Genomic DNA, 26,697 nt, shown 5'->3' on the forward strand with positions numbered 1-26,697 from the left:
TAGGGTTAGGGTTAGGGTCAGGGTTAGGGTTAGTAAAGTCATGGTTTGGGTTAGTGTGAGGGGCCACCTAATGTTGGAAAAAAAACGCAAACGCGGTAAAAACGCACTAAAAATGCATACAAACGCATAAAAACGCTGCGTTTTTTTCATGCATGCTCATAAAAATGCTTGAAAAAAACGCAGCAGTTGTATGCTTTTGTATGCGTTTTTTCAATGCGTTTTTTTGCGGGAAAAACGCGCTGCAAAAAAAAGCAAGTGTGAAACTAGCCTTATATTCTTGTACATAGGGGACAGTATTATAATAGTTATATTCTTGTATATAGGGGGCAGTATTATAGTAGCTATATTCTTGTACATAGGGGGCAGTATTATAGTAGTTATATTCTTGTACATAGGGGGCAGTATTATAGTAGTTATATTCTTGTACATAGGGGGCAGTATTATAGTAGTTATATTCTTGTACATAGGGGCAGTATTATAGTAGTTATATTCTTGTACATAGGAGCAGTATTATAGTAGTTATATTCTTGTACATAGGAGCAGTATTATAGTAGTTATATTTTTGTACATAGGAGCAGTATTATAGTAGTTATATACTTGTACATAGGAGAAGTATTATAGTAGTTATATTCTTGTACATAGGGGCAGTATTATAGTAGTTATATTCTTGTACATAGGAGCAGTATTATAGCAGTTATATTCTTGTACATAGGAGCAGTATTCTAGTAGTTATATTGTTGTACATACGGGCAGTATTATAGTAGTTATATTCTTGTACATACGGGCAGTATTATAGTAGTTATATTCTTGTACATAGGGGCAGTATTATAGTAGTTATATTTTTGTACATAGGAGCAGTATTGTAGTAGTTATATTCTTGTACATAGGGGGCAGTATTATAGCAGTTATATTCTTGTACATAGGGGCAGTATTATAGTAGTTATATACTTGTACATAGGAGAAGTATTATAGTAGTTATATTCTTGTACATAGGGGCAGTATTATAGTAGTTATATTTTTGTACATAGGGGGCAGTATTATAGTAGTTATATTCTTTTACATAGGAGCAGTATTATAGTAGTTATATTCTTGTACATAGGAGCAGTATTATAGTAGTTATATTCTTGTACATAGGGGCAGTATTATAGTAGTTATATTCTTGTACATAGGGGGCAGTATTATAGTAGTTATATTCTTGTACATAGGGGCAGTATTATAGTAGTTATATTCTTGTACATAGGGGCAGTATTATAGTAGTTATATTCTTGTACATAGGGGGCAGTATTATAGTAGTTATATTCTTGTACATAGGGGCAGTATTATAGTAGTTATATTCTTCTTATATACTTATTCTATTGGTGTCCAAGTTTCATTACATCCTTTTTCCTGTGACATTATTATATATAACTATGTAATATACTTGTGCTTACCAGCCTTCTGCTCTGCTGGACCCCAGTACACCGTACGCCATCACTGTAATATCATGACATTTGCAGAACTCCCGCAATTTGCTCTGATTGAGGTATATGTGACATTCTATCTGTACAGACGGTAATACATATTCAGATTAGCTTTGCCATTCTTTAATTGATGGATAAGAGACATGTCCTTCGTTACAGCTCTTGCACCTAACAGATAGATCCAATAAATGGATGCTTGAACAAGTTTGAGGTTCTTATATCTCCATGGGAGGCAGATTTAATTTTAAAGAAAAAACCATAATAGTTACCTCATTGCACGCTGGTTTGTACTTGAGTCCTGGCATGTTGAGAATCAGCTCCAGTAGCCGGCGATTAAAATTGGAGACTCCGATGGATCGGACGAGGCCGGCGTCCTTGCACGCTTCCATAGCCTAGAAATGGCCAATTCAGTCAGTGCTACAATAAGCTGGCGATCAGATGATCTGATCGGAGGAAGTTTTGGCGACCTTGCATTTTCTCTGCAGAGGCCACTACAGGTGAAATGTGGTATTACATCCCTACTGGCCATAAGAGTGGGCTCCTGAGTGGGACATCCATTCCATTAGTGGGTTTCTATGTGGCGCCACACTGATACAACGAATGCCACCGGGTGACGGTAGCGTGTTTCAGTGTCAGTCTCTGGTCGCCGGTTATAGGTTTTACCTTCTTTGGTTCATTCCTGCTTCCAAGCTATGACTCAACCTATTTTCTTGACTCTTTGGGTTTGGATTACCTAACCTGACTCGATTTTCTTCCTCCTAATTCTGTTCTGAAATTCTGACTATTAACTGCCGTCCTGCTCCACCGGCCAGCAGCCATTCCATGGAATCAATCCAAGGGGGCCCTTCATAAATCAAGGTCCCTTTTTTTAGGGATTAAGGGATGGAGACCAAGGTTCCCCTGAAATTCTATCCATGGGAGACCTCTTAAGAGCTGCCAACCTGCCCCGTGTCTTGTTGTAGCAAGCTTTTTAACAACCAGTACCCCAATATTTACCTTTCATGTTTCCCAGATATCTGTGTTATGAAAAATAATTTTCCCATTTGCATCCTTGGGAAAGGGATCATCTCCAGGCTAGAGGGGAAAAAATGGGGGGAAAAAAACAAGATTCAGTCTTTATTTACAAAGTCTTGGCAAAATTGTTCAGATTCGGAATATCATGTTTTCTCTAGTCACAACCAAAGCTGCATTTATAGAATACTAACGGTCATTTCCGCAACAAATTTTGATAAATTCTTACTAAAAAATAAAACAAGATCCAAACCTTAAACTCCACCGGTGTGTGGATTAGGAATAGATCCATGTAATCCAGTTCCAAATCCTTCAAAGATTTTTCCAGCCCGATGCGAACTCTCTCAGGTGTGTGGTTAGTATTCCAAAGCTGCAGAAATAAGAATGAAATTACCTTGCCTGCAACTGAACAGTGCCCCCTTGTGGCCACATTAATGAGAAAACAGAATCACACTAAAATATTTTGATCAGTCGGGTTATACAAGATTACCTTCCCGGTGTAAAAAAGGTTTTCTCTCTTCGCCGTCCCATCAGCAATTTTTGCTCGAATGCCTCGTCCAACCTGAACTTCATTCATGTAGGCATAGGCGCTATCAATGAGACGATATCCCACATCGATTGCCAGTTCGGTGCTCTCTCTGGCCTGTTCTTTGGAATACTGTGCAAAATATGATAATATCATTCAAAAAAAAAATGAAAACCATGAAACATCCAAAAATTATTAGAAAATATCCCGAAAAAAAAAATCAGAAAATCGGAATAATTAAAGTGGTTATCATCAAGCTAGAACCGAAAGTGGCTACAAAGATAGTCTTTGTGTCTGGAGGACCCGACACGGTGAAGCCCATTGGCTTCAATAAAAAAAAAAATATTGTAATACTTGCGGTGTCACTGTAGGAATCTTGAGTACCTCCTACTAGGTATTGATTAGAATTGATCACTTGGTCAGTAGACTTTTTTTTGTTGCCAATATCATTCCAGGACCCTCATGAATACGGGAAGGGGATGGAGTATGAGCAAAGTTAGTAAACTGGCAGAGCTATGGCTACATTACATCATTCTGTAGGTTCTATAGTGAGTGCCCATGATAGGGTTGAATTTCCAACAGTGCCACCCGTTCCCGGAGACCCGTTCCCAGAGACCCGTTCCCGGAGACCCGTTCCCAGAGACCCGTTCCCAGAGACCCGTTCCCGGAGACCCGTTCCCGGAGACCCATTCCCGGAGACCCATTCCCGGAGACCCGTTCCCAGAGACCCGTTCCCGGAGACCCGTTCCCGGAGACCCATTCCCGGAGACCCGTTCCCAGAGACCCGTTCCCGGAGACCCGTTCCCGGAGACCCGTTCCCGGAGATCCTTTGGTACCACATCTCAGCAATTATTCGTAGATGTACCGAGGATTAGCCTATGCTTACTCACTGATTGTGGGGCAAAAGTGCCAAATCCGATCACTGGTATCTTGTGTCCATCATTCAGCTCAAAACGGGAGTCCGACTTGAGAGCCATAGTGCAATGTGACCGGGGTACTGTACGAGTGCAACACAGAAAAGCTGCGTGATGTTTTTAACCGATCCTCGCCCCACCCTCAATCATGTAGCCGTTGGTATGAGGCATCTCCTCTGCCAACTCCACTGATTTGGGTGTGGTGCCCTGTGGATATTGAGCACTGATTTCTACACTGTCATATATCTGGTTGATGCAAACACAATAGGTGTCTCAGAGCTCGAATCTTCTACAAATATTAGAACAGTAGCCAGCTAGTGTCTGAAATTAACCCCAGTGTAGCCCTGTCTATTGATGGATCCAGTAAAGTAGATATATAAACAAGACACACCGAGATAGGCACAAACAGGCCTCGACGCGTTTCGCTTACAACATACAGGTTGATCAGGAGAAAGAAAAATCTGGCGCTAGATTTGTAGCCTAAAGTTCAACCCAAGCAGGCGAAACCCATCTGAGTTGGCACCCACAAAGTCTGCTCCATTAAGTACCTAAAAGTTGAGTAGGCTCCAATCACTTGTATCAACCTTTTGCCCCATAGTGTCCCCTTAGTGTATTTTCACTCTTATTAATCTCCGCTTTGCGTGGAAATTTTCACCGGTTAGTGCCCACCAAAACTGCCTACTTTGTGCCCCCCCGTAGTGACGGTGTGCCCTTATTTCCATCATCCACAGTATTGTTGCCTCCTTATCGCCCTCCTTAGGTTTCACACATTTGACATTGATAGTAACTCAACAGCCTCATATACTGTATGCCTAAGCTCCAGGTTTATACGGAACCATGGCTGACAAAGTCCTAGTGAACGCCTCTTTGAATTCAATTTTTCCTCCCTTACTTCTGAGAGCTAGAGCTTGTTTATTTTTGGTCAGTTGCTTGCATTTTATTTTGTGGTCAGATATCTTTTTGTTTTAAAATCAGCAAGTCTGCCATTTTGATTTTTTTGTGGGGGGGGGAGGTGAAGGGGGCTCCTGATCTCGCTTCATACATGCAGCACTCACATTCATCATACGTGTCCAAAATGGAAATCTGGGCTATGTGGGCCACCCTAAGGCAGGGTGCTTATTCTGGACCTACCCTTGAGGCTGTTAAATTTTGGCTTCAGAGACCTGTAGCTGGTCCTGACATCTTGGTCCATGCTCGGGCTGCCACTGAGTTTCGTGGCTACTGGCAAGGAGACAGCTAGGAGCTCATTTTCGGCTGCCAACTCTTGCCTGACCTGACCAACTCTTGCTATTCTGCATTGTAGAAACCTTCTTTGGTTTCCTTTCTACCCTCTCACATCAACTGCTCTCTTCGTCTTGTGACTACCATACATATCATGTGATTCCATGTCCTGGCCGTTCCTGTCCCTACCCTTATCTTTTTCCCCTCTTACTGGGCCAAGCAGAGTTTCGATGTGGGAGTTAAGGTGGTCCCATGTTGAACGAGACTAAATCATCCCTAAGTTGCCAACACCAATGGCCTATGGAGAAGGACATAGACTATTCTTTCTGGTTGTAGTCCAACTACCTGATGTCTGGTGGCAGAAGATGGATGCGAAGAAGATGGTGAAGCTTGATTGAGGAAGGAAAGGGAATATGTCTCTCCCATGTGCACCACGATGGAGAAGACATGGCCCAAGCCGGCACTAGGTCACAGATCAAGCCATGTCAATATTCACCTAGAAAGATGTCGGGAGTTGAAGAACACTCGTCTGCTCTTTAGCTCCTGACGTCCTTTTCAGGTGACTCTCTTGACATCCATACAGCCAAGACTGTGCTCGAATCTCAGACGAGTGTAGGGACTTTTGCTGTCGGGGTTGTCATGGATGAAAGATGAAGTTCGATCAAGGCTGGAAAGGAGACAAGATATAGGGGTAAAGCCTGGAATGAAGAAGGTGCTGTAAGACAGAGGGTCAGACACTATATCCCATGGTGGAACCACCAGTGTTGGGGCTTGAGTTGTTCTGGAAAGACCATTGTGTCCACCAGGAGAATTCTTAAGGCTCAGACCAGATCAATGCTGGCTGGCCTTTGGGAGATCTATCCTGTACAGTGGGTCACGAGTTATCATACCTGAGGGTTAATCTTAGCTCCTGAGACCCCCTAGAATCCCAAGAACGGAGCTCCTAAATGCCAAATAGGACAGAGCACAATTCATACTATAGGGGACTGCCGGAGAAAGCTGAATCTCGTCTATTTCCGACAGTCTCACAGAAAGTGAATGGAGCAGAGGCGCCTATGTGACTCGTAGTCCACCCCAACGGAGCAATTCACAGCCACATCCCTGGGATTGGTGGAGATCTCCCCATCAACCAAAAACTTACTTATCCTGTAGATAGATGATAACTTTCAGAATAGGGACTGACCCCTTTACTGTTGCCGTAATCTGTGGAAATCAATATGTAAACATGTCCTCCTATTAGGAGACTAAACCCAAAAGTCTGTGGACCTGAATCAACATTTGCATGATTTTTTAGTCACTTTTGGGTTGTTGTTGTTGAAATCAAAAATGCTTCTTATTTTTGCGTTTTCTTCTTTTTGGTAAAGTCTTGCCGGGAAGAGACTGGAGTACATTTTACACAAAAATTTCGTGACAACTGATGAATCATCCACAGACATATGGAAAAACAGAAACCACTTCCACATTCCAGAGAATAATAATAATAAAAAATTTTAAAAAAGTGAACATATCTATAATAGACTTAAAAAAAAGACACAAAGTAAAGGAATTGGGTGAAAGTCAAAAACAGGCGAAAAAAGCAAAAAATATATTATAAAAAGGCAATATTGAATGTATACTTTGGAAATAGTTTGTTCATTTGTAATGTTCTAGATGCCTAGTAAGTTTATCTAACATTAGTTGCTGCACCATCACCATGTACTGTCACTTACATCCAATAAGGATCTGGTTCGTCATATTCGTGCAAAAATTTTCACCTTGCGTCGACTTCTATGAGAAGTTCTCTGCTGCATATCTGCAAAGGATAGTGCATGGTTTATGAAAAGGGGATTTATTTGTTAAAAAAAGATAAAATAAACTCCTCGGGGGCGTGTCAGAGTCGTTATCTTAATTTATTCATTTGCCTATAAAGAAAAAGAAAGCTTGAAACAAAGAAAATAAACATGGTAACATGGTAAGTAGAATGAGTGCCTCGATTCTTCCTACCGGTGTGTCTGGACACAGTGATTGACTGTTCAGCTGTCCAATCTAGGGTTCAGCTGTCAGTATGGTGATGGACAGCTCATTCGTCCAATCGGAAAACTGGGGCGTGCTGAGCTGTCAGTGTTTTGAGTGACAGCCCAGCCACTCAATCAAGGCCGGCGCATGTGCGGTTTCCTCCATGGACCTCATATTCGGCATGATTAGCTGGTCAATTAGATGGTTCTCTGCATTCCGTTACTGCCAGTTGTAGCTTAGCTCAAGTGCTGTGTGTTCTTGCATTCTGATCTTTGTTGCCCAACCTTGGATTTGCCTTTGACCATCTGTTTGCCTAGCCCCCTTGTCTTGATCAGCTACCTTCCTGGATTTCTGACCTCAGACTGTGACCTGAAAACTCCTCTGTCTTTCCCTGTAGTTTTCGACAAGCTCTCCTGGTATTTGACCCCGGACCTCTTGACTACCCTGCCTACGTGAGTTGTGACTAGTGACTAGTGTCACAATGAGTTAATAGCACAGGCCGCTAGTGCCATCTATTTTGCTTACAAAGTAGCTACTTCTTTAGGAGAGGTCCTCAGTACTGAGTTCCAGGGATCTGACTCCCGACATTCTCACCGATCAACTGTTATCCGCTCCAGCAGCTGTTGGACAGATGACAACAGAAGCATCTTTTTTCCCACTTTTGTCATCCATCCATGCTTCCGTGGGACCTAGCGATCACATGGTCGTTGGGTGTCTGCCGGTATAGGGTCCTAACAAATCCAGATTATCTCTGCCACTGTCTTGTACCATCACAGGAGTATGTGTTCCCCTGTAACTAGAGCCCCATGTGAATGGTCCAGTTACAGTGGAAAAAAAAAGTCAGCAACAGAAGAAAATAAAAAAAATTCATCAGAGATCTTTTTTGATTCTTTTTTGATGAAAAAAAAAAGTTTTTTCCTTTTTCTTATTGGAAGGTGCACATCGTAGATTCTGACTGAAGGCAGCAAAATGATGAAGGGAGATATATGGAAACAAGAAGTAAAGAAACATGTGTGACACAAACCAGAACATTGTGTTACACGTTAGATTCCTCCTGAAGCCCTGATGACAGCTTTACATCCTCTTGGAGATCTCTCAGGCGTGATGTATTACATATTCTGGGTTGATTTATTTGTTCCTTTGTTGTTTTGCCGCCTTCAGCCTGAATTTACAATGTTCACATGCCAATAAGAACAAGGAAAACTCACCTGACCGTAATAACCTGGAGAATTCTTTTGAGTGCTTTTTGGGGAGGAAATGTGAACAGTAGAAAATATACAGTATCTATATTATACAGTATATATATATTTTACACAGTATTTCATATATAATCCAAAACGCTGCTAAAAAATAATCCATATACTACATAAATCAGAGCCTCATACAGCCACATCAGTGAAAAAAGACAACAAGTTATAGCTGCTGAAAAGGCCCTCAAAAATTAAAAAAAAATGAAACGTATCCCATGTATTGCACCTCGGGGGTGGATCAATGCTGGTGACCTAGCGCCCCTCCCCTCTGTGAGCCCTCTCAACCAATCAGCAGAGCCAGAGAGGTCATATGACTCTTTTCCATCCATAGGATCAGTGTGACTAGGTAAGCATGGAGCTCCTCCTAGTGGTGGTTGCAGGAGGTGCACAGAACTATCTATATAACCAGGATTGTGTTGGTGGAGTTGCCCTTTAAGGAAAGAATAGTAACAGAAAACAAAACACAGGACGAGAACAAAGATCGATTTTATTTGTCATGTTAATATTCGTCATGTAAGGGATATTCCGGATGGTCATTCCAACTACGAAGAAATACAAAATGTAAAAGTTCATATGGATTTAGTTCACAGAAGAGTGACATTATTATAGCAGTATATGGAAATATTATTAGAGTGTTATATAGGATAGTATTAGAGCACTATATAGAGGCATTACTAGGGCATTATATGGTGATATTATTAGAGAGATATATGGGATGTTATTAGAGCACCATTACTAGGGGAATATACAGCAACATTATTAGGGTACTATTTGGCGATATTATAAGGGCTCTATTTCAGGACAATATTAGGGCACTATATGGCGATATTATTATGACATTATATGGCGATATTACACTGCTCAAAAAAAATAAAGGGAACAGTTAAACAACAGAATATAACTCCAAGTAAATCAACCTTCTGTGAAATCAAACTGTCCACTTAGGAAGCAACACTGACTGACAATCAATGTCACATGCTGTTGTGGAAATGGAATAGACAACAGATGGAAATTATTGACAATTATCAAGACACCCTCAATAAAGGAGTGGTTCTGCAGGTGGGGACCACAGACCACATCTCAGTACCAATGCTTTCTGGCTGATGTTTTGGTCACTTTTGAATGTTGGTTGTTCTTTCACACTCGCGGTAGCATGAGACGGACTCTACAACCCACACAAGTGGCTCAGGTAGTGCAGCTCATCCAGGATGGCACATCAATGCGAGCTGTGGCAAGAAGGCTTGCTGTGCCTGTCAGCGTAGTGTCCAGAGGCTGGAGGTGCTACCAGGAGACAGGCCAGTACACCAGTAGACGTGGAAGGGGCCGTAGGAGGGCAACAACCCAGCAGCAGGACCGCTACCTCCGCCTTTGTGCAAGGAGGAACAGGAGGAGAACTGCCAGAGCCCTACAAAATGACCCCCAGCAGGCCACAAATGTGCATGTGTCTGATGGTCTGAGGGCCCGACGTCCACAGATGGGGGTTGTGCTCACAGCCCGACACCGTGCAGGACGCTTGACATTTGACACAGAACACCAGGATTGGCAAATTCACCACTGGCGCCCTGTGCGATTCACAGCTGAAAGCAGGCTCACACTGAGCACATGTGACAGACGTGAAAGAGTCTGGAGACACCGTGGAGAGCGATCTGCTGCCTGCAACATCCTTCAGCATGACCGGTTTGGCAGTGGGTCCATAATGGTGTGAGGTGGCATTTCTTTGGAAGGCCGCACAGCCCTCCATGTGCTCGCCAGAGGTAGCCCGACTGCCATTAGGTACCGAGATGAGCTCCTCAGACCCCTTGTGAGACCATATGCTGGTGCGGTTGGCCCTGGGTTCCTCCTAATGCAGGACAATGCCAGACCTGCAAGATGAAGGCATTGAAGCTATGGACTGGCCCGCCCGTTCCCCAGACCTGAATCCGATTGAGCACATCTGGGACATCATGTCTCGCTCCATCCACCAACGTCACGTTGCACCACAGACTGTCCAGGAGTTGGCAGATGCTTTAGTCCAGGTCTGGGAGGAGATCCCTCAGGAGACCATCCGCCGCCTCATCAGGAGCATGCCCAGGCGTTGTACAGTAGGGAGGTCATACAGGCACGTGGAGGCCACACACACTACTGAGCATCTTTTCCTTGTCATGAGACATTTCCACTGAAGTTGGATCCGCCTGTAATTTGATTTTCCACTTTGATTTTGAGTATCATTCCAAATCCAGACCTCCATGGGATATTCATTTTGATTTACACTGATAATTGTTATGTTTTATTGTTCTGAACACATTCCACTATGTACTGAATAAAGATTTACAACTGGAATATTTCATTCAGAGACATCTAGGATGTGCTATTTTAGTGTTCCCTTTATTTTTTTGAGCAGTGGTGATATTATTAGGGTAGTATTTGATTATATCAGTAAAGTACTATAAGGCGGTAGTATTAGGGCACTATACAGCCATGTTATTATAGCAATATGTGGTAATCTCATTAGGGCATTGTATGAACACAGTATTAGCTCACTATCTTACAATATTAGACCACCATGTAATGATATTAGGGAGAAATTTGGCAATATTATGATGACATTATTAGGACACTATATGGCAATATTATGACACTACATATCACTAATGTTAGGTCACTATTTGGTGATATTACTGACAGTATTATTAGGGCACTATATGGCCATATTACTAGTGCGTTCCTGGCAGTATTATTAGGGCACTATATGGCCATATTACTAGTGCGTTCCTAGCAGTATTATTAGGGCACTATATGGCCATATTACTAGTGCGTTCCTAGCAGTATTATTAAGGCACTATATGGCCATATTACTAGTGCGTTCCTAGCAGTATTATTAGGGCACTATATGGCCATATTACTAGTGCGTTCCTAGCAGTATTATTAGGGCACTATATGGCCATATTACTAGTGCGTTCCTAGCAGTATTATTAGGGCACTATATGGCCATATTACTAGTGCGTTCCTAGCAGTATTATTAGGACACTATATGGCCATATTACTAGTGCGTTCCTAGCAGTATTATTAGGGCACTATATGGCCATATTACTAGTGCGTTCCTAGCAGTATTATTAGGACACTATATGGCCATATTACTAGTGCGTTCCTAGCAGTATTATTAGGGCACTATATGGCCTTATTACTAGTGCGTTCCTAGCAGTATTATTAGGGCACTATATGGCCATATTAGTAGTGCGTTCCTAGCAGTATTATTAGGACACTATATGGCCATATTACTAGTGCGTTCCTAGCAGTATTATTAGGGCACTATATGGCCATATTACTAGTGCGTTCCTAGCAGTATTATTAGGGCACTATATGGCCATATTACTAGTGCGTTCCTAGCAGTATTATTAGGGCACTATATGGCCATATTACTAGTGCGTTCCTGGCAGTATTATTAGGGCACTATATGGCCATATTATGACACTACATATCGGTAATATAAGCGCACTATATGGCGATATTATTGGGACATTATCTAGTTTCGCATTATGTAACAGTATATTATTTCTGTGGAGGGGCCGCACAATGCTTTATCCAGAGGCCTCCGCTTGCCCCTGACATGACCCGTACGGATGGCGGCCTCTGTCTCGGGGATTTCTTTCTCAGGTAGGGCAGACTCATCCTCCATGACGGATACTCACATGTCCATGCAGTCATAGCGGAAATTCTTATTCTGCCCATGGAGAGCGGTCATGTCTTCTTCTGAGAGCTGGAAATCTAGAACCTGGGAATAAAAGAGACGAGTCCCAGGAAGGAGGAGGCACAACGACCCTCATTGATTCCCAAACTTACACCTCTGCTCATTGTCGCCCCCTGCTGGGCATCACCAGAATGCATGTGCCCAATGCTTCAGCGCCTGCGCAGAGGTCCATGGGCAGCAGGGGTATAAAAGGAGGTAATTATTGGGTTCACCAATGGCTCTGATGCTAGTACCTGGAAATTCTGTTTGATCCTCGCCGGGGTGAAGCTTTTGGCCAGGACAACGATCCCCCTCTGCAGCAGGTACCGTATGGCCACCTGGGCAGGGGTGCGACACAGCTTATGGGCTATGGTATTCAGCACCGGGTCCTCCAGGAGTACAGGGGCGCCCGTACCGATCCTGCAGGCAGGGCCACACATTATAGGGTTTCTATACAATCGTTCTCTATCCCACCAGGATCAGTACTCACGCCCAGGTCTCGTCCCGGCTGGACCCCAGCACACTGTACGCCACCAGCGCGACGTCCCGCGACTTGCAGAACTCCAGCATCTTGCTTTGGTTCAGAAACAGGTGACATTCTACCTAAAACGGGACAGAGACTGCTCATCCTGAGCCTCCTGGTTCATGAACTCAATGGCAGGAGGACGGTCACGGGCGTCAGCGGCCCTTACCTGATTACAGACGGGCTTGTGCTTCAGTCCTGGCTTATTCAGGATCATCTCCAGCTGCCGGCGGTTGAAGTTGGACACTCCGATGGATTTCACCAGCCCGGCGTCCTTACACCGCTCCATAGCCTGCGGGGTGAGAGGAGCAGACAGTAAGGGCTCGTTCACACGCGCCACCAACAGGTTGGAGGTTTTATGGTGTTTTTTTGTTTTTTTTAGAAATGGAGGTTACTCGTGACATTGCGATATAATGTAATAGTACATAACGTGCCAGACTGTAATATAAGGTGACGTAACAGACGACGTCTCTCACCTCCCAGATGTCTCGTAGGTCCGTGTGGTTATACAGACATTTTCCATTCTCATCCACAGGTAAGAGATCTTCTCCAGGCTGAAAAAGACAAATATCAGGGTCAAAGTGTCAGAAAAGTGTCCCGTATATACAGTGCCAGGACAGTGCCCTCTATAAACAGTGCCAGGACAGTGCCCTCTATAAACAGTGCCAGGACAGTGCCCTCTATATACAGTGCCAGGACAGTGCCCTCTATATACAGTGCCAGGACAGTGCCCTCTATAAACAGTGCCAGGACAGTGCCCTCTATATACAGTGCCAGGACAGTGCCCTCTATATACAGTGCCAGAAAAGTGCCCTCTATATACAGTGCCAGAAAAGTGCCCTCTATATACAGTGCCAGACAGTGCCCTCTATATACAATGTCAGGAAAGTGCCCACTATATACAGTGCCAGGACAGTGCCCTCTATATACAGTGCCAGGACAGTGCCCTCTATAAACAGTGCCAGAACAGTGCCCTCTATATACAGTGCCAGACAGTGCCCTCTATATACAGTGTTAGGACAGTGCCCTCTATAAACAGTGCGAGGACAGTGCCCTCTATAAACAGTGCTAAACAGTGCCCTCTATATACAGTGCCAGGACAGAGCCCTCTATATACAATGTCAGGAAAGTGCCCACTATATACAGTGCCAGGACAGTGCCCTCTATATACAGTGCCAGGACAGTGCCCTCTATATACAGTGCCAGGACAGTGCCCTCTATAAACAGTGCCAGGACAGTGCCCTCTATATACAGTGCCAGGACAGTGCCCTCTATATACAGTGCCAGAAAAGTGCCCTCTATATACAGTGCCAGAAAAGTGCCCTCTATATACAGTGCCAGACAGTGCCCTCTATATACAATGTCAGGAAAGTGCCCACTATATACAGTGCCAGGACAGTGCCCTCTATATACAGTGCCAGGACAGTGCCCTCTATAAACAGTGCCAGAACAGTGCCCTCTATATACAGTGCCAGGACAGTGCCCTCTATATACAGTGCCAGAAAAGTGCCCTCTATATACAGTGCCAGAAAAGTGCCCTCTATAAACAGTGCCAGGACAGTGCCCTCTATATACAGTGCCAGGACAGAGCCCTCTATATACAATGTCAGGAAAGTGCCCACTATATACAGTGCCAGGACAGTGCCCTCTATATACAGTGCCAGGACAGTGCCCTCTATAAACAGTGCCAGGACAGTGCCCTCTATATACAGTGCCAGACAGTGCCCTCTATATACAGTGTTAGGACAGTGCCCTCTATAAACAGTGCGAGGACAGTGCCCTCTATATACAGTGCCAGAAAAGTGCCCTCTATATACAGTGCCAGACAGTGCCCTCTATATACAGTGCCAGGACAGAGCCCTCTATATACAATGTCAGGAAAGTGCCCACTATATACAGTGCCAGGACAGTGCCCTCTATAAACAGTGCCAGGACAGTGCCCTCTATATACAGTGCCTGGACAGTGCCCTCTATATACAGTGCCAGACAGTGCCCTCTATATACAGTGTTAGGACAGTGCCCTCTATAAACAGTGCGAGGACAGTGCCCTCTATATACAGTGCCAGAAAAGTGCCCTCTATATACAGTGCCAGACAGTGCCCTCTATATACAGTGCCAGGACAGAGCCCTCTATATACAATGTCAGGAAAGTGCCCTCTATATACAGTGCCAGAACAGTGCCCTCTATATACAGTGTTAGCACAGTGCCCTCTATATACAGTGCCAGACAGTGCCCTCTATATACAGTGCCAGGACAGTGCCCTCTATATACAGTGCCAGGACAGTGCCCTCTATATACAGTGCCAGGACAGTGCCCTCTATATACAGTGCCAAACAGTGCCCTCTATATCCAGTGCCAGACAGTGCCCTCTATATCCAGTGTTAGGACAGTGCCCTCTATATACAGTGCCAGACAGTGCCCTCTATATACAGTGCCAGGACAGTGCCCTCTATATACAGTGTTAGGACAGTGCCCTCTATATACAGTGCCAGACAGTGCCCTCTATAAACAGTGCTAAACAGTGCCCTCTATATACAGTGTTAGACAGTGCCCTCTATATACAGTGCCAGACAGTGCCCTCTATATCCAGTGTTAGGACAGTGCCCTCTATATACAGTGCCAGGACAGTGCCCTCTATATACAGTGTTAGGACAGTGCCCTCTATATACAGTGCCAGACAGTGCCCTCTATAAACAGTGCTAAACAGTGCCCTCTATATACAGTGTTAGACAGTGCCCTCTATATACAGTGCCAGACAGTGCCCTCTATATCCAGTGTGAGACAGTGCCCTCTATATACAGTGCCAGATAGTGCCCCTATAAACAGTGCAAGCCAGTGCCCTCTATATACAGTGCCGGGATAGTGTCCTTTATATACAGAAATGTGTCCTATATAATGGCACCCAAAAGGGACAATGCTGCCCCTATGGAATTAAATATTTTTGAAGTTACCACAAGGGGGCGCTCTCTGCAGAAATAATGATACAGCTCCTAGTAGAGGGAAAGGGTTTGAGATCCATTCATATGTAACTAGCGCCCCCTGGTGGTGGCTGTCCAGACAGCAGGAGCATATGGCAAAACAACTCCCAAAAACAGATATCATTAAAATTAAATGCCCCCCCTCACCTTCAACCCCACAGGGGCGTGAATGAGGAAAAGATCAAGGTAATCCATCTGGAGGTCTTTTAGGGATTTTTCCAGGCATGGGCGCACCAGATCCGGAGAGTGAAAAGTGCTCCAAAGCTAAAAAACACAAAATATCTGTAATTATTGGTCCCAGAAAAGCTGTATAAATTAATATGCATGGAGCTCCCCCTAGTGGAGGCTGCAGACAGGATCTTATCATGTATCTCTGTATACAGGGAGCTCCCCCTAGTGGAGGCTGCAGACAGGATCTTATCATGTATCTCTGTATACAGGGAGCTCCCCCTAGTGGAGGCTGCAGATAGGATCTTATCATGTATCTCTGTATACAGGGAGCTCCCCCTAGTGGTGACTGCAGACAGGATCTTATCATGTATCTCTGTATACAGGGAGCTCCCCCTAGTGGAGGCTGCAGATAGGATCTTATCATGTATCTCTGTATACAGGGAGCTCCCCCTAGTGGTGGCTGCAGACAGAATCTTATCATGTATCTCTGTATAAAGGGAGCTCCCCCTAGTGGAGGCTGCAGATAGGATCTTATCATGTATCTCTGTATACAGGGAGCTCCCCCTAGTGGAGGCTGCAGATAAGATCTTATTATGTATCTCTGTATACAGGGAGCTCCCCCTAGTGGTGGCTGCAGACAGAATCTTATCATGTATCTCTGTATACAGGGAGCTCCCCCTAGTGGTGGCTGCAGATAGGATCTTATCATGTATCTCTGTATACAGGGAGCTCCCCCTAGTGTTGGCTGCAGATAGGATCTTATCCTGTATCTCTGTATACAGGGAGCTCCCCCTAGTGGTGGCTGCAGACAAGATCTTATCATGTATCTCTGTATACAGGGAGCTCCCCCTAGTGGTGGCTGCAGATAGGATCTTATCATGTATCTCTGTATACAGGGAGCTCCCCCTAGTGGTGGCTGCAGACAGAATCTTATCATGTATCTCTGTATACAGGGAGCTCCCCCTAGTGGAGGCTGCAGATAGGATCTTATCATGTATCTCTGTATACAGGGAGCTCCCCCTAGTGGAGGCTGCAGATAAGATCTTATTATGTATCTCTGTATACAGGGAGCTCCCCCTAGTGGTGGCTGCAGACAGAATCTTATCATGTATCTCTGTATACAGGGAGCTCCCCCTAGTGGTGGCTGCAGATAGGATCTTATCATGTATCTCTGTATACAGGGAGCTCCCCCTAGTGTTGGCTGCAGATAGGATCTTATCCTGTATCTCTGTATACAGGGAGCTCCCCCTAGTGGTGGCTGCAGACAAGATCTTATCATGTATCTCTGTATACAGGGAGCTCCCCCTAGTGGTGGCTGCAGACAGGATCTTATCATGTATCTCTGTATACAGGGAGCTCCCCCTAGTGGTGGCTGCAGACAGGATCTTATCACGTATCTCTCTATACAGGGAGCTCCCCCTAGTGGTGACTGCAGACAGAATCTTATCATGTATCTCTGTATACAGGGAGCTCCCCCTAGTGGTGACTGCAGACAGGATCTTATCATACATCTCTGTATACAGGGAGCTTCCCCTAGTGTTGGCTGCAGACAGAATCTTATCATGAATCTCTGTATACAGGGACCTCCCCCTAGTGGTGACTGCAGACAGGATCTTATCATATTTCTCTGTACACAGGGAGTTCCCCCTAGTGGTGGCTGCAGACAGAATCTTATCATGTATCTCTGTACACAGGGAGCTCCCCCTAGTGGTGACTGCAGGCAGAATCTTATAATGTATCTCTGAATACAGGGAGCTCCCCCTAGTGGTGAGTTCAGACAGGATCTTACTATGTATCTCTGTATACAGGGAGCTCCCCCTAGTGGTGGCTGCAGACAGAATCTTATCATGTATCTCTGTATACAGGGAGCTCCCCCCTAGTGGTGGCTGCAGACAGGATCTTATCATGTATCTCTGTATACAGGGAGCTCCCCCTAGTGGTGACTGCAGACAGAATCTTATCATGTATCTCTGTATACAGGGAGCTCCCCCTAGTGGTGACTGCAGACAGGATCTTATCATGTATCTCTGTATACAGGGAGCTCCCCCTAGTGGTGGCTGCAGACAAGATCTTATCATGTATCTCTGTATACATGGAGCTCCCCCTAGTGGCAGCTGCAGATAAGATCGTATCATGTATCTCTGTGTATAGAGAGCTCCCCCTAGTGGTGGCCGAAAGCCGGCAGAATTTTACACTGCACATTGACATTTCCTCTTCTGTTTGAACTCCTGAACATTTTGAGTTTGTACCTCATTTTTTAAGGTCTTACTTTTCCTGTTTGGAACAAATCTTCTCTTTTTATGGTCCCGTCGGCAATCTTGTCCTTAATCGCACGGCCAACTTCTTTCTCATTGCTGTACAAGTAGGCGCCGTCAATGTGGCGGTACCCGGCTTCAATGGCCACCCTTGTAGCATCTTCGGACATGCTTTTCGGATACTGAAATGCAAGAAACGTCATGTGTTATTTTTACCATGGGTTTAGGTAGGACTACAACCTCCTCATTCTCTAGTGCCAAGCGGGGATTAGGGGGACCTCCTTTCTCCGCCAGAGATCACAGATTAAAATCTCCATATTTAGGATATAATGTGCTGTGATAAGAGCAGAACCTGGGGTGCAAGACACAGGCGTCCTAAGATCTACCTAATAGCACTTAATAACAAGGCCATGCCCCACTATAAAAGTACCTGCCACGCGTGACTGCGTAGGTGCCCGAATAACAGTGCCAACCACACAGTGCCCCACTACAGTGCCATCCATACACAGTGTACCTGTAGCACTGCACTGTATACCAGCACAAGGCACACAGTACTAGCATAGTGGTGTCCTTCATAACAGTACCAGCTGCACAATGTCCCCCATAACAGTGCCAGCCATATAGTGCCCCATAATAAAGGACACACGGATGTCATAGTGGAGGAGTCTTACTATGAATCCAACTTTTTTAAACCAGGACCCTGGACTCCATACTGATGAAGTAACTGGACCACCGGCGAGCCCTGAAGTCTAGGGGGATCCCAAAAGGTCCACTATGAGAAGACCACTACCGGCGATCGATAAAGTCCCTGTTGAAGATTTTTCATGGGGCCGACGAGCTTGGATACTATTTTAGTTAATGACGCATTGCCCCCACTCACCTTTTCGGGGGCGTATGTCCCAAATCCAACTACGGGGATTCTGTGACCATCGTTGAGAAGGACGTAGGGCTCCACGGCCATGATGACGAAAAGTGGAGTCAGCGGTCTGTGCACACGGTGGAGTTTAACCTCTCTAATCAGAAATCTGCAGATAGAAAACTAAAAATCATCGTCTCTACCCCTTATCGTCACTCCCACCCCCACCATCCTCGGGAAGGGCGGCCCCAGGATATTTGCAGTGTTATTGCCAACATTCCAATGCGAGTGCAAAGTCCGGAATATTCGGGGAAAACATGTAACCTCTTCCCCTAAACTGCAGAGAAGTTTGCTTTCTTCTGAGCTGCAGTTTGTGCTCCAGAGCTGCTGTAAAAAAAACCAATCTACCGTTTTCGGTTTACAGCTCTGATGCAGACCAATGTGTCGCCTTGGTTACAGACTACCATCATGCAGTAGTCTGCATTCTGCAGCGAGGGGAGAAATTCTGAATCTTGAAAATCGCTATTTAGGCAGTATCAGTCTTCTGACTTACCTTAACTGTGATTTTGCACATTGCACCTTAATATTGTCACTTACTGTACATTATTATTTAGTATACTGCCCGTGGTATTATTGTTACATATAACATTACTCATCTGTCACTTTCACGCAACCACTCAGGGTTCGTCCACACTTTATCCCTCTTTAAAAATGGCCACCGCTACATCAGCGCTCCTGTCTGCTCGCACACGTGGCAGGCCTGGGTCTACAATGTCACGGGAACCTTTTCCCTGACCCAGAGATTTCATCAGAATCGCTGAATGTGACGTGCCATGGTTGGAGCTCTCGCACGCATGCACCCACTAAGTACTGACACCTGCTGGGAGGCATACATGTAGAGGATCTCTCTCCACACAAGTCCACAAAGCCCGCAGAAGAAGCCTACGCGAAACGCGCGCCGGGGCTATTATCAACACACAGACACATCTCATTTACATGGGTATGCATATCATTTTTTACTCATGCATCATGTATTTTTTATTGTGATCTATACATCTCAACCTTACGTTAATCTTCTGTGGAAGTTATGTTTGCTTTAGCAGCCATGAGCCACTTCTTGAGGACCACCTATAGCCTCGTTGCATACGTACAGTATATAATGTATAGGATGACTCAGGACAAGTGGCTCAGGACGTCACTGTAAATTTCCATTAATTAATGGAACTTTTTCGACACTATATGCTACGGGCTGGATACCCTACTTGGGCACCACATCTCATTGCAAGAGTGCCGTGAATATTGCTTGCACTCTACCAAGTGATTAGTACTGCAAGAAGTTCTTCTTCAGATTTTTACTTCTCACTGTGTCACGTCCTCCTGGGAGATCTGGGGTTGGGCAATCTTTATGTACTGTGAATCGAAGGTCTTTTCATTTTTCCTGTGTGTTTTGTTTGTTCCTCATATTAAGTGGACTTTGTTTCCTTTGGCGCTGAAGTGGTTAACGACTCTTTGTATGCTGGTTAGAGACATGCAGCCCCATCTCGCAGCTGCTCATTATATACTTGTTTTCTCTCTCTATAAAACCTGGCCAGACCTTCTCTTCCTCACTAGTGAAAGTTTTGCTTCCTGGTTTCCTGGAGTTGGTATGCTGAAGTTGGAGTTCGTAGTTGCTGCTGGAGATTGTTCTCTGCTGCATGGTTTCTCCATTATCCTATTCCCATTTGGTTTGTACCGTCCTATCCTTCCCTTTATTCCACTCTACCCTTGATGAGTGTTTTTGTATGTAAGTTGCTTTTTGTTATTCCTGTTTGTCTTGCATATGTATACACTAACATATCTGTCCCATGCCGCCTGAGGAAGTGGGAGGGGACAGCTTAGGACGTTAACAGGAGCATAGAAAGAGCGGAAATTCAGGCCTCTCTATCTTTAAGAGTAACCCCGGGCCCGGGATAGTCAGGGTCCCAGTTCCAGGGACAGTTTGAGGCCACTGTTGTGAGTTCATTTTCCCCTTCACCATTGAGGTCTGATGAACTCCCTCTTCTGGTGAAGGAAGGTAGTGAGGCTGATTACCAAGCACCTGGGTATGATGATGACTGGGTGACGGGAATTGCTGACTGGATATAAGGCAGCCGACGCCCTTCTGCCTTGCTGGTGATTTCTCAGAGGGATTCTAGGAGACCAGTCTGATTCCTGCTCCTCAAAAGCTAAGTTTTCTGCACTGCTTTTCGCATTTGTGTTTTGTTTTGCCTTGTTTTTCTGAATTTCTGCCATTCCCTGCTGGGGTGAGTTGAATTCCTTTTTGCTCTGTCTTCAGAAAATACCTGAGTGCTGATATAGTCTTTTTGAAGCCTATTGTCTTCAGGGCCTTTTTCCCTATCAGCCTGTTGGCCCTTGTTTTGATAGGGTTTTTGGCAGATTGCAGACAGCAGCTTTCCTATCCTGTCCTTTTTAGTTAGCTTTGGCCCCATCATTTGCTCAGCCTATCTTTCTATCTGTGTGTGTGTTTTTTCATCTTGCTTCACTGTCACTATATGCTGGGGGCTGCCTATTGCTTTGGGGTCTGCTCTGGGGCAGTTTAGATTTCCCTTTCTGTCTTTAGGCTATGTAGTTTTCCGGCTATGATCGAGGGGTCTAGGGCACCGTAGGAACCCCCCACAGCTACTGCTAGTTGTGTTGATAGGTTCAGGGGTCTGCAATCCGATAGCTGCCAACTTCTCTGGTTTTCTGGACTTAGCTAGTATTTCTGCTTTTGCCTCCTATGGTGACTCATTCATAACAGGCCACCCTCCTTACCAAAAACGTCAGAGCGTGACACACTGGGTTATTAAATAATGTTCCATTTTAAGAACCAATGTTTCTTCAGGATATTTCGTATCGATTCCCATTGGTTATTATAGGTTGGTATGAAGGGACGTTTATCGATACTCTTGTGGGCAGTGGAAAGCAATTAATTACAAGATGTCATTTTGGCACAATGGTAGCTCTTTTTCATACTTCTATTCCTGTAGCCAGATGCATGGAATCTTTCCCTAACGTTTCAAGCCAGCTATTCAAAACCTTTGTCTGTAGACAAAATGCATTTCATTCTCGAAAATAGTCCCAATGGGCAGCCCAGATGGTAGAAGATGTATATGCGGAAGTAGTATGTAACAGGGAATTAACAGATGTTTCCTTACAGAAGACATATGTTTGAAGCAACTAATCTACCTGTATCTCAGTTTTGATATCCAAGAAGTCAATCTGTCTATTATAATATTTATGAGTTAGTTTGATATTGCGATGGTTTTGATTCAAGCTGAAAATGAAATCATGAAGTTCAACCTCAGAACTCTTCCAAATGATGAACATGTCATCAATATATTTGTGCCAGTACTACTCCTGGGTGGCAGCACACGCTTTGTCCCTGAATCCTCCCTCTCCCAGTGGCCGAAAAAGAGGCTCGCTTATGACAGCGTGCACGCCGTTCCCATGGCGGTTCCGCTTTTCAGAAAGGAAAAATTGTCTTTGAAAGTAAAGTGGTTGTGGGTCAAGATGAACTGTAAGGGTTCCAAAATCAGAGCGCACATTAGACACATTAGAACTTCCAAGTTACTCATATTAAGATATAACTCTTCAGCTTCCAATCTATCACTGTGTTTAGTGCAAGTGTACAAAGATTCAATGTCTGCAGTAACTAGAAATATGTTTTGTTCCAAAGAGAGCCCATCGATTCTCCATAAGGTCGTTTGTACTGTCTCTGACATAACAGGGTAAAATTTTGACAACTGGGTTCAGGTAGTATTTGATAAATTTACACACAGGGTCACAAATCCCTCCTATGCCAGAGACAATTTGACATCCTGGTGGTTCCAGATGGTCCTTGTAGTCCTCGGGAGCAGGTCGAAAGTGGAAATCACTGGACATTTCACAAACAAAACCTCAAACACCTTATTTGGGTTGATACCCTTAGAACAGACGCTGTCTAAAATCTGGAAGAGTTCACTGGAGAAAGTAGTCTGTGGATTATCTGACAGAGGAGTGAATGCATCCCGCTCCCTGAGTTGTTTGCTTCTTTTCTGGTATTTCCCAACAGCCAGATGACTATACTTCCCCTACCCCCTTGTCTGCAGGATTAAAGACTAGGTCCTGGCAGGCACATTACCGTATAGGGAACGTGCCTCTGACTGCGGAGCCCCTAGGAGAAACCTAGAAGGAAACTCAGTGCAGTGCCCAATTTCCCCCTCCTACTACTCCGCAGGTGATGACATAATTGGGACGCCCAGCTAGCTAACCAACGGGAAGAAGGAGGAAGGGGCGTCCGGCCACACCCTCAGGAGTTAAATTCTGGTGCCTGGTGTCTCTGACTTCCTCTTTCTCCCCAGCTGACCCTTGGAAGCTATTGTCCCGAGGACCTCTTGGACCTTCCCTTCAGCCATGTCCGAAGCTATGATTGAGGCCCTGCGGCAGAGAGCAGCACAAGAAGGTGAGCAATGGTTACAAGACCTTGTGTCCAGCCTGGATGCTCACCTCCCTGTGCCCTCTCACGACCCCCTAACCTCACCGCAGGCCTCCCCTATATCCCCCGGGGCTTCATCCCCCCTGGGCCGCAGGCCTCCTCTAGATTCCCCGAGGCTGCATCTGTGGCGCCCCTGAGGCTCAGTCGCCACAGAGGTACTGCACTTTCTCCTAAGGTGTAGTGCCCCACCATCCAGGTAAGGTGAGAACTCCTGGCCACACTCCAACACCTGCATCCCACACACAGGATAGTTCAGCAGGGCCACATTGCAGCTTTAGGCTCGGGGTGTAGCAGAGCACCTTTCGTGGAACTCTGCTTCGTAACACAAGATGTGCTGGGAGGTGGGTGGAGTTAGTATAAAAAGAAGGGGACAGATAGAATTACAGGTCAGTCCCTTAGGGGTGAGTCTGAGAGAAGGTCAGTCTGGGTTGAGTCCCAGAGGTCCCTGGAAGAAGGGATGGAAGAAGGAGTGCTGCAGCTGCCTCAGTGACCTGAGCCAGATGGCACAGGAAAGGAAAGAGAAGGAGAGACGTAGAACTGTAACCTGCATTTCCATAAGAGAGAGAAATACAAGCATGGAACGAAGTGGAGAGAGAACAGAGAGGAGGAGTGGGTTGGATAGGAACCCTGCCTATAGGTTCTCAGGCCAAGGCCCAGTCCCCGAGGTTGTATGGACACTTATGGTTATGTAGCAGACACCGGTGGAGTAGTTGGCTGTAAATGCACTACTCCCATCAAAGACTTGGGACACAACAGCAAACTGATAGAGAGCCGGGATTCAGGAGAAGGGAGTCCCCGAAGCAGGCTACAGCTGTCTGTCATACAAGTGGAGTTGTTAGGAACATTGGACAGGAGGAATTTCAGAGAACCACGGTACTGGAGCTCTTCACACTAAAAGGCGCAATAGAGGAGTCGTTCAGGAAGGCACATGTTGGTGGGGTGCTGGCGGGGAGAGTCCTATCTTGCTTGGAGGTTGGCTGGGCCTCTGCCCCGGAGGACACGGTACTGAAGCAGGCACCTGTGTGCACTACGAACTGTGAGTGAAGCTTTGAAACTGCAAGCTCTGGTGTCCTCCATTCATTCCCGCATCAGCGCCGCTACATTTGGGTATCAACATCTACACCATCCGGTGCCCCTACTCCTCCATCGCACCTATACACTACCCTGGGACTACAGCTCTACCTGTGGGGAGCTATACCATCTTTGCTGCATCACACCATCAGTTCCAGTGGATCTGTATGCAGCGTTGGCTTACCATCTTACCGCTGCTGTGACACATCATCCCCCTGACACCGGCCCGGTACCGAGTACCCCACAGCCCTGGGTGAAGCCAGCGAGGGGGCGACCCACATCCCTTCCAGGACCGCAGGCCTCCTCTGCATCCCCCGGGGCCCCATCCTCCCCTTGCCTCTCCCCGTCCATATCGCTCGCTCCCCCATGACTTCCTCCCCCATCCTGGCCGCCCCGTACCCACCTCCTGTGGTCACTGCGGGCTAGTCTTCCGGCTTACCCGTGACTGCTCCCAGTTCGGCCCCTCATACTGCTCCAGCGGTGTGGGCATGCAGGCGCTGTGCCAGTTCCTCCCGCCCTCCGGAGCGTCTTCACGTGGGCGGCGGGTCAGCACTCCCGAGCCACCGCGCCCATGCCGCCGCTCCGTCCACTAGTGTGATCGCGGCGGGGACGCTGCGGCCGCCGTCGCCATGCGTGGGCCGCATGCCCACAAGCACCGGGCCCGGGCACAATCTTCCTCTACCTTAGGCATCATGGGCCCCAGCCAGGCCCCACCCACTTCCGGTCTGCTGGCCCGAGCTTCCGGTGCCGCAGCCCGGCCTACAGTAGCCCCGCCCACATTTTCCCCCTGACTCTCATCGCCCAGGCCTCGGAACGCCATGCCAGAACCACCAATCACAGCGCCACGCTGGCCTAGCTCATCCCCATGCCAAACCGCCATGCACCGCCAGCCAGCCCACACCAGGCCCGATATGTCCCCCCAGCAGGTACATCGGCGTTGCCTGTGCAGGGGGTGTGGGGTCTGGTGCCATGTGGCCGCAGAGCGCGCTGACCGGCCAGACCGCTCTGCAGCTAAGGAAGTACATCACAAGCACGCACACCGTCGCACCCAACACAAACGCGTCAATAATAAACTATTCACCACCAACACCTCCATTGTCTCAAACACAAACCGTTAGCCATTTTTCAACAACCCCTGCCCCCTCAAGCACAACCCACTGCGCGAATCTAACCGTTACTGTGCCATCTTTCTCGTTACGCCCTGCACCGCCAACCATGCGCCTTAACAGGCATAATGACCACCCGAATCCCGAAATAAACGCCTCCAACACAACCCCTAGTCACAGCGGTCGCAGGCATACACGCAATAGACCTTCCTCAGCCTCACCCGAAGACTCCCGCCACCAACCTCACTGTCCCTCTAACTGTCGGTATTCCCACTACCGACGCAGACTCAGCTTATATAAGAGCCGCCATAGATCTCGTTCCTCTCTATGGCGTTCGCCATCTACACCAGATTGGTCAGACGCATCGGGGAGTCACACTCGGCGGTGTCACACACGCAATGGAAGACAGCGGTCTTCCCCTTCACCCAGAGTAGTCAACTGGAGAGAACCATCGCCACCCCCATCATCGACCATGCAAGTGCCGGAGTTCCGCTGGCAGCGGTTGCCTCTCGGCCTTGGGCACACGACAGATCTCATCCGTCACGTGCTCCTTCCTTGGCTGCCGGACAGGGAGAACCATCCATATCTCCTCGATCCACTGGCCAGCACCGAACAACCGAAGCAACAGAAGCCGGAGCTTCCCCTCACCTGGAGTCGCTTGTCACCAGGCACAAGGCAGCGGACAACATTCATGTGCCAAGGCACTGGCCACAGGCCAGGGAGTACCCCCTCCATCTCCCCGGGCCGTCCGCCTGCATCAAGTCATCGCCACAACGGGAGCCAGAATCCCTCTGTCCCCTGGAGACACTCGGCCTGCATCTGACAGTGGTGAGTGTGTTGAATTTGGTGAGCACTACGCTATACACAATCAGGGAGAGAGTGAACTAGCATCGGCTATCAAGGTGTTAGTTCAGCAGTTGACTCGCCCAAGTGAGTCAACCGACACTAGCACCACACCTCAATCAGCTAGTCTTCACAAGGACGTATTTTTCTGCGGAGTTAGCCCATTAGGCGCACATGTTGACTTAGAAACCAAACAAAAGATATGGGATAACGATTATGTGGACATATGGTCGCTATTATCAGCAGACCAACAGTTCGATGACAAAGAAAGGAGGACAGGCGAAGGGCTACACGATAAGAATAAACCAAAAATAG

At 46.4% G+C, this 26,697-nt stretch overlaps 1 protein-coding gene and 1 pseudogene across 2 annotated transcripts; both read right to left on the reverse strand.

Annotated features, from left to right (window-relative positions):
- LOC141083313 (aldo-keto reductase family 1 member C1-like) overlaps nt 1-3,983 on the reverse strand; it is a 9,173-nt pseudogene extending 5,190 nt beyond the window's left edge.
- A 1,683-nt stretch (nt 3,984-5,666) lies between these two features.
- LOC141083311 (prostaglandin-E(2) 9-reductase-like) lies at nt 5,667-26,243 on the reverse strand. Of its 2 annotated transcripts, XR_012230680.1 has the most exons (11): nt 26,188-26,243; nt 18,892-19,036; nt 18,026-18,193; nt 15,733-15,849; nt 13,083-13,160; nt 12,776-12,898; nt 12,574-12,686; nt 12,338-12,503; nt 12,046-12,128; nt 6,842-6,924; nt 5,667-5,799 (listed from the first exon to the last, which is right to left on the reverse strand). XR_012230680.1 is itself a non-coding variant. In XM_073567493.1 (10 exons), the coding sequence occupies exons 1-10, from the start codon at nt 26,226-26,228 to the stop codon at nt 8,877-8,879; spliced, it is 1,077 nt and encodes a 358-aa protein (XP_073423594.1). In that variant the 5' UTR covers nt 26,229-26,243; the 3' UTR covers nt 8,848-8,876. The 2 variants fall into 2 exon arrangements, 1 of the variants encoding a protein (XP_073423594.1); XM_073567493.1 differs by lacking the exons at nt 5,667-5,799; nt 6,842-6,924 and adding an exon at nt 8,848-8,919.
- Nucleotides 26,244-26,697: the final 454 nt, after the last annotated feature.

This window comes from Dendrobates tinctorius, unplaced genomic scaffold (genome assembly GCF_039654945.1).
Source record: "Dendrobates tinctorius isolate UK_male_01 unplaced genomic scaffold, ASM3965494v1 ptg000020l, whole genome shotgun sequence".
Classification (NCBI taxonomy): Eukaryota; Metazoa; Chordata; class Amphibia; order Anura; family Dendrobatidae; genus Dendrobates; species Dendrobates tinctorius.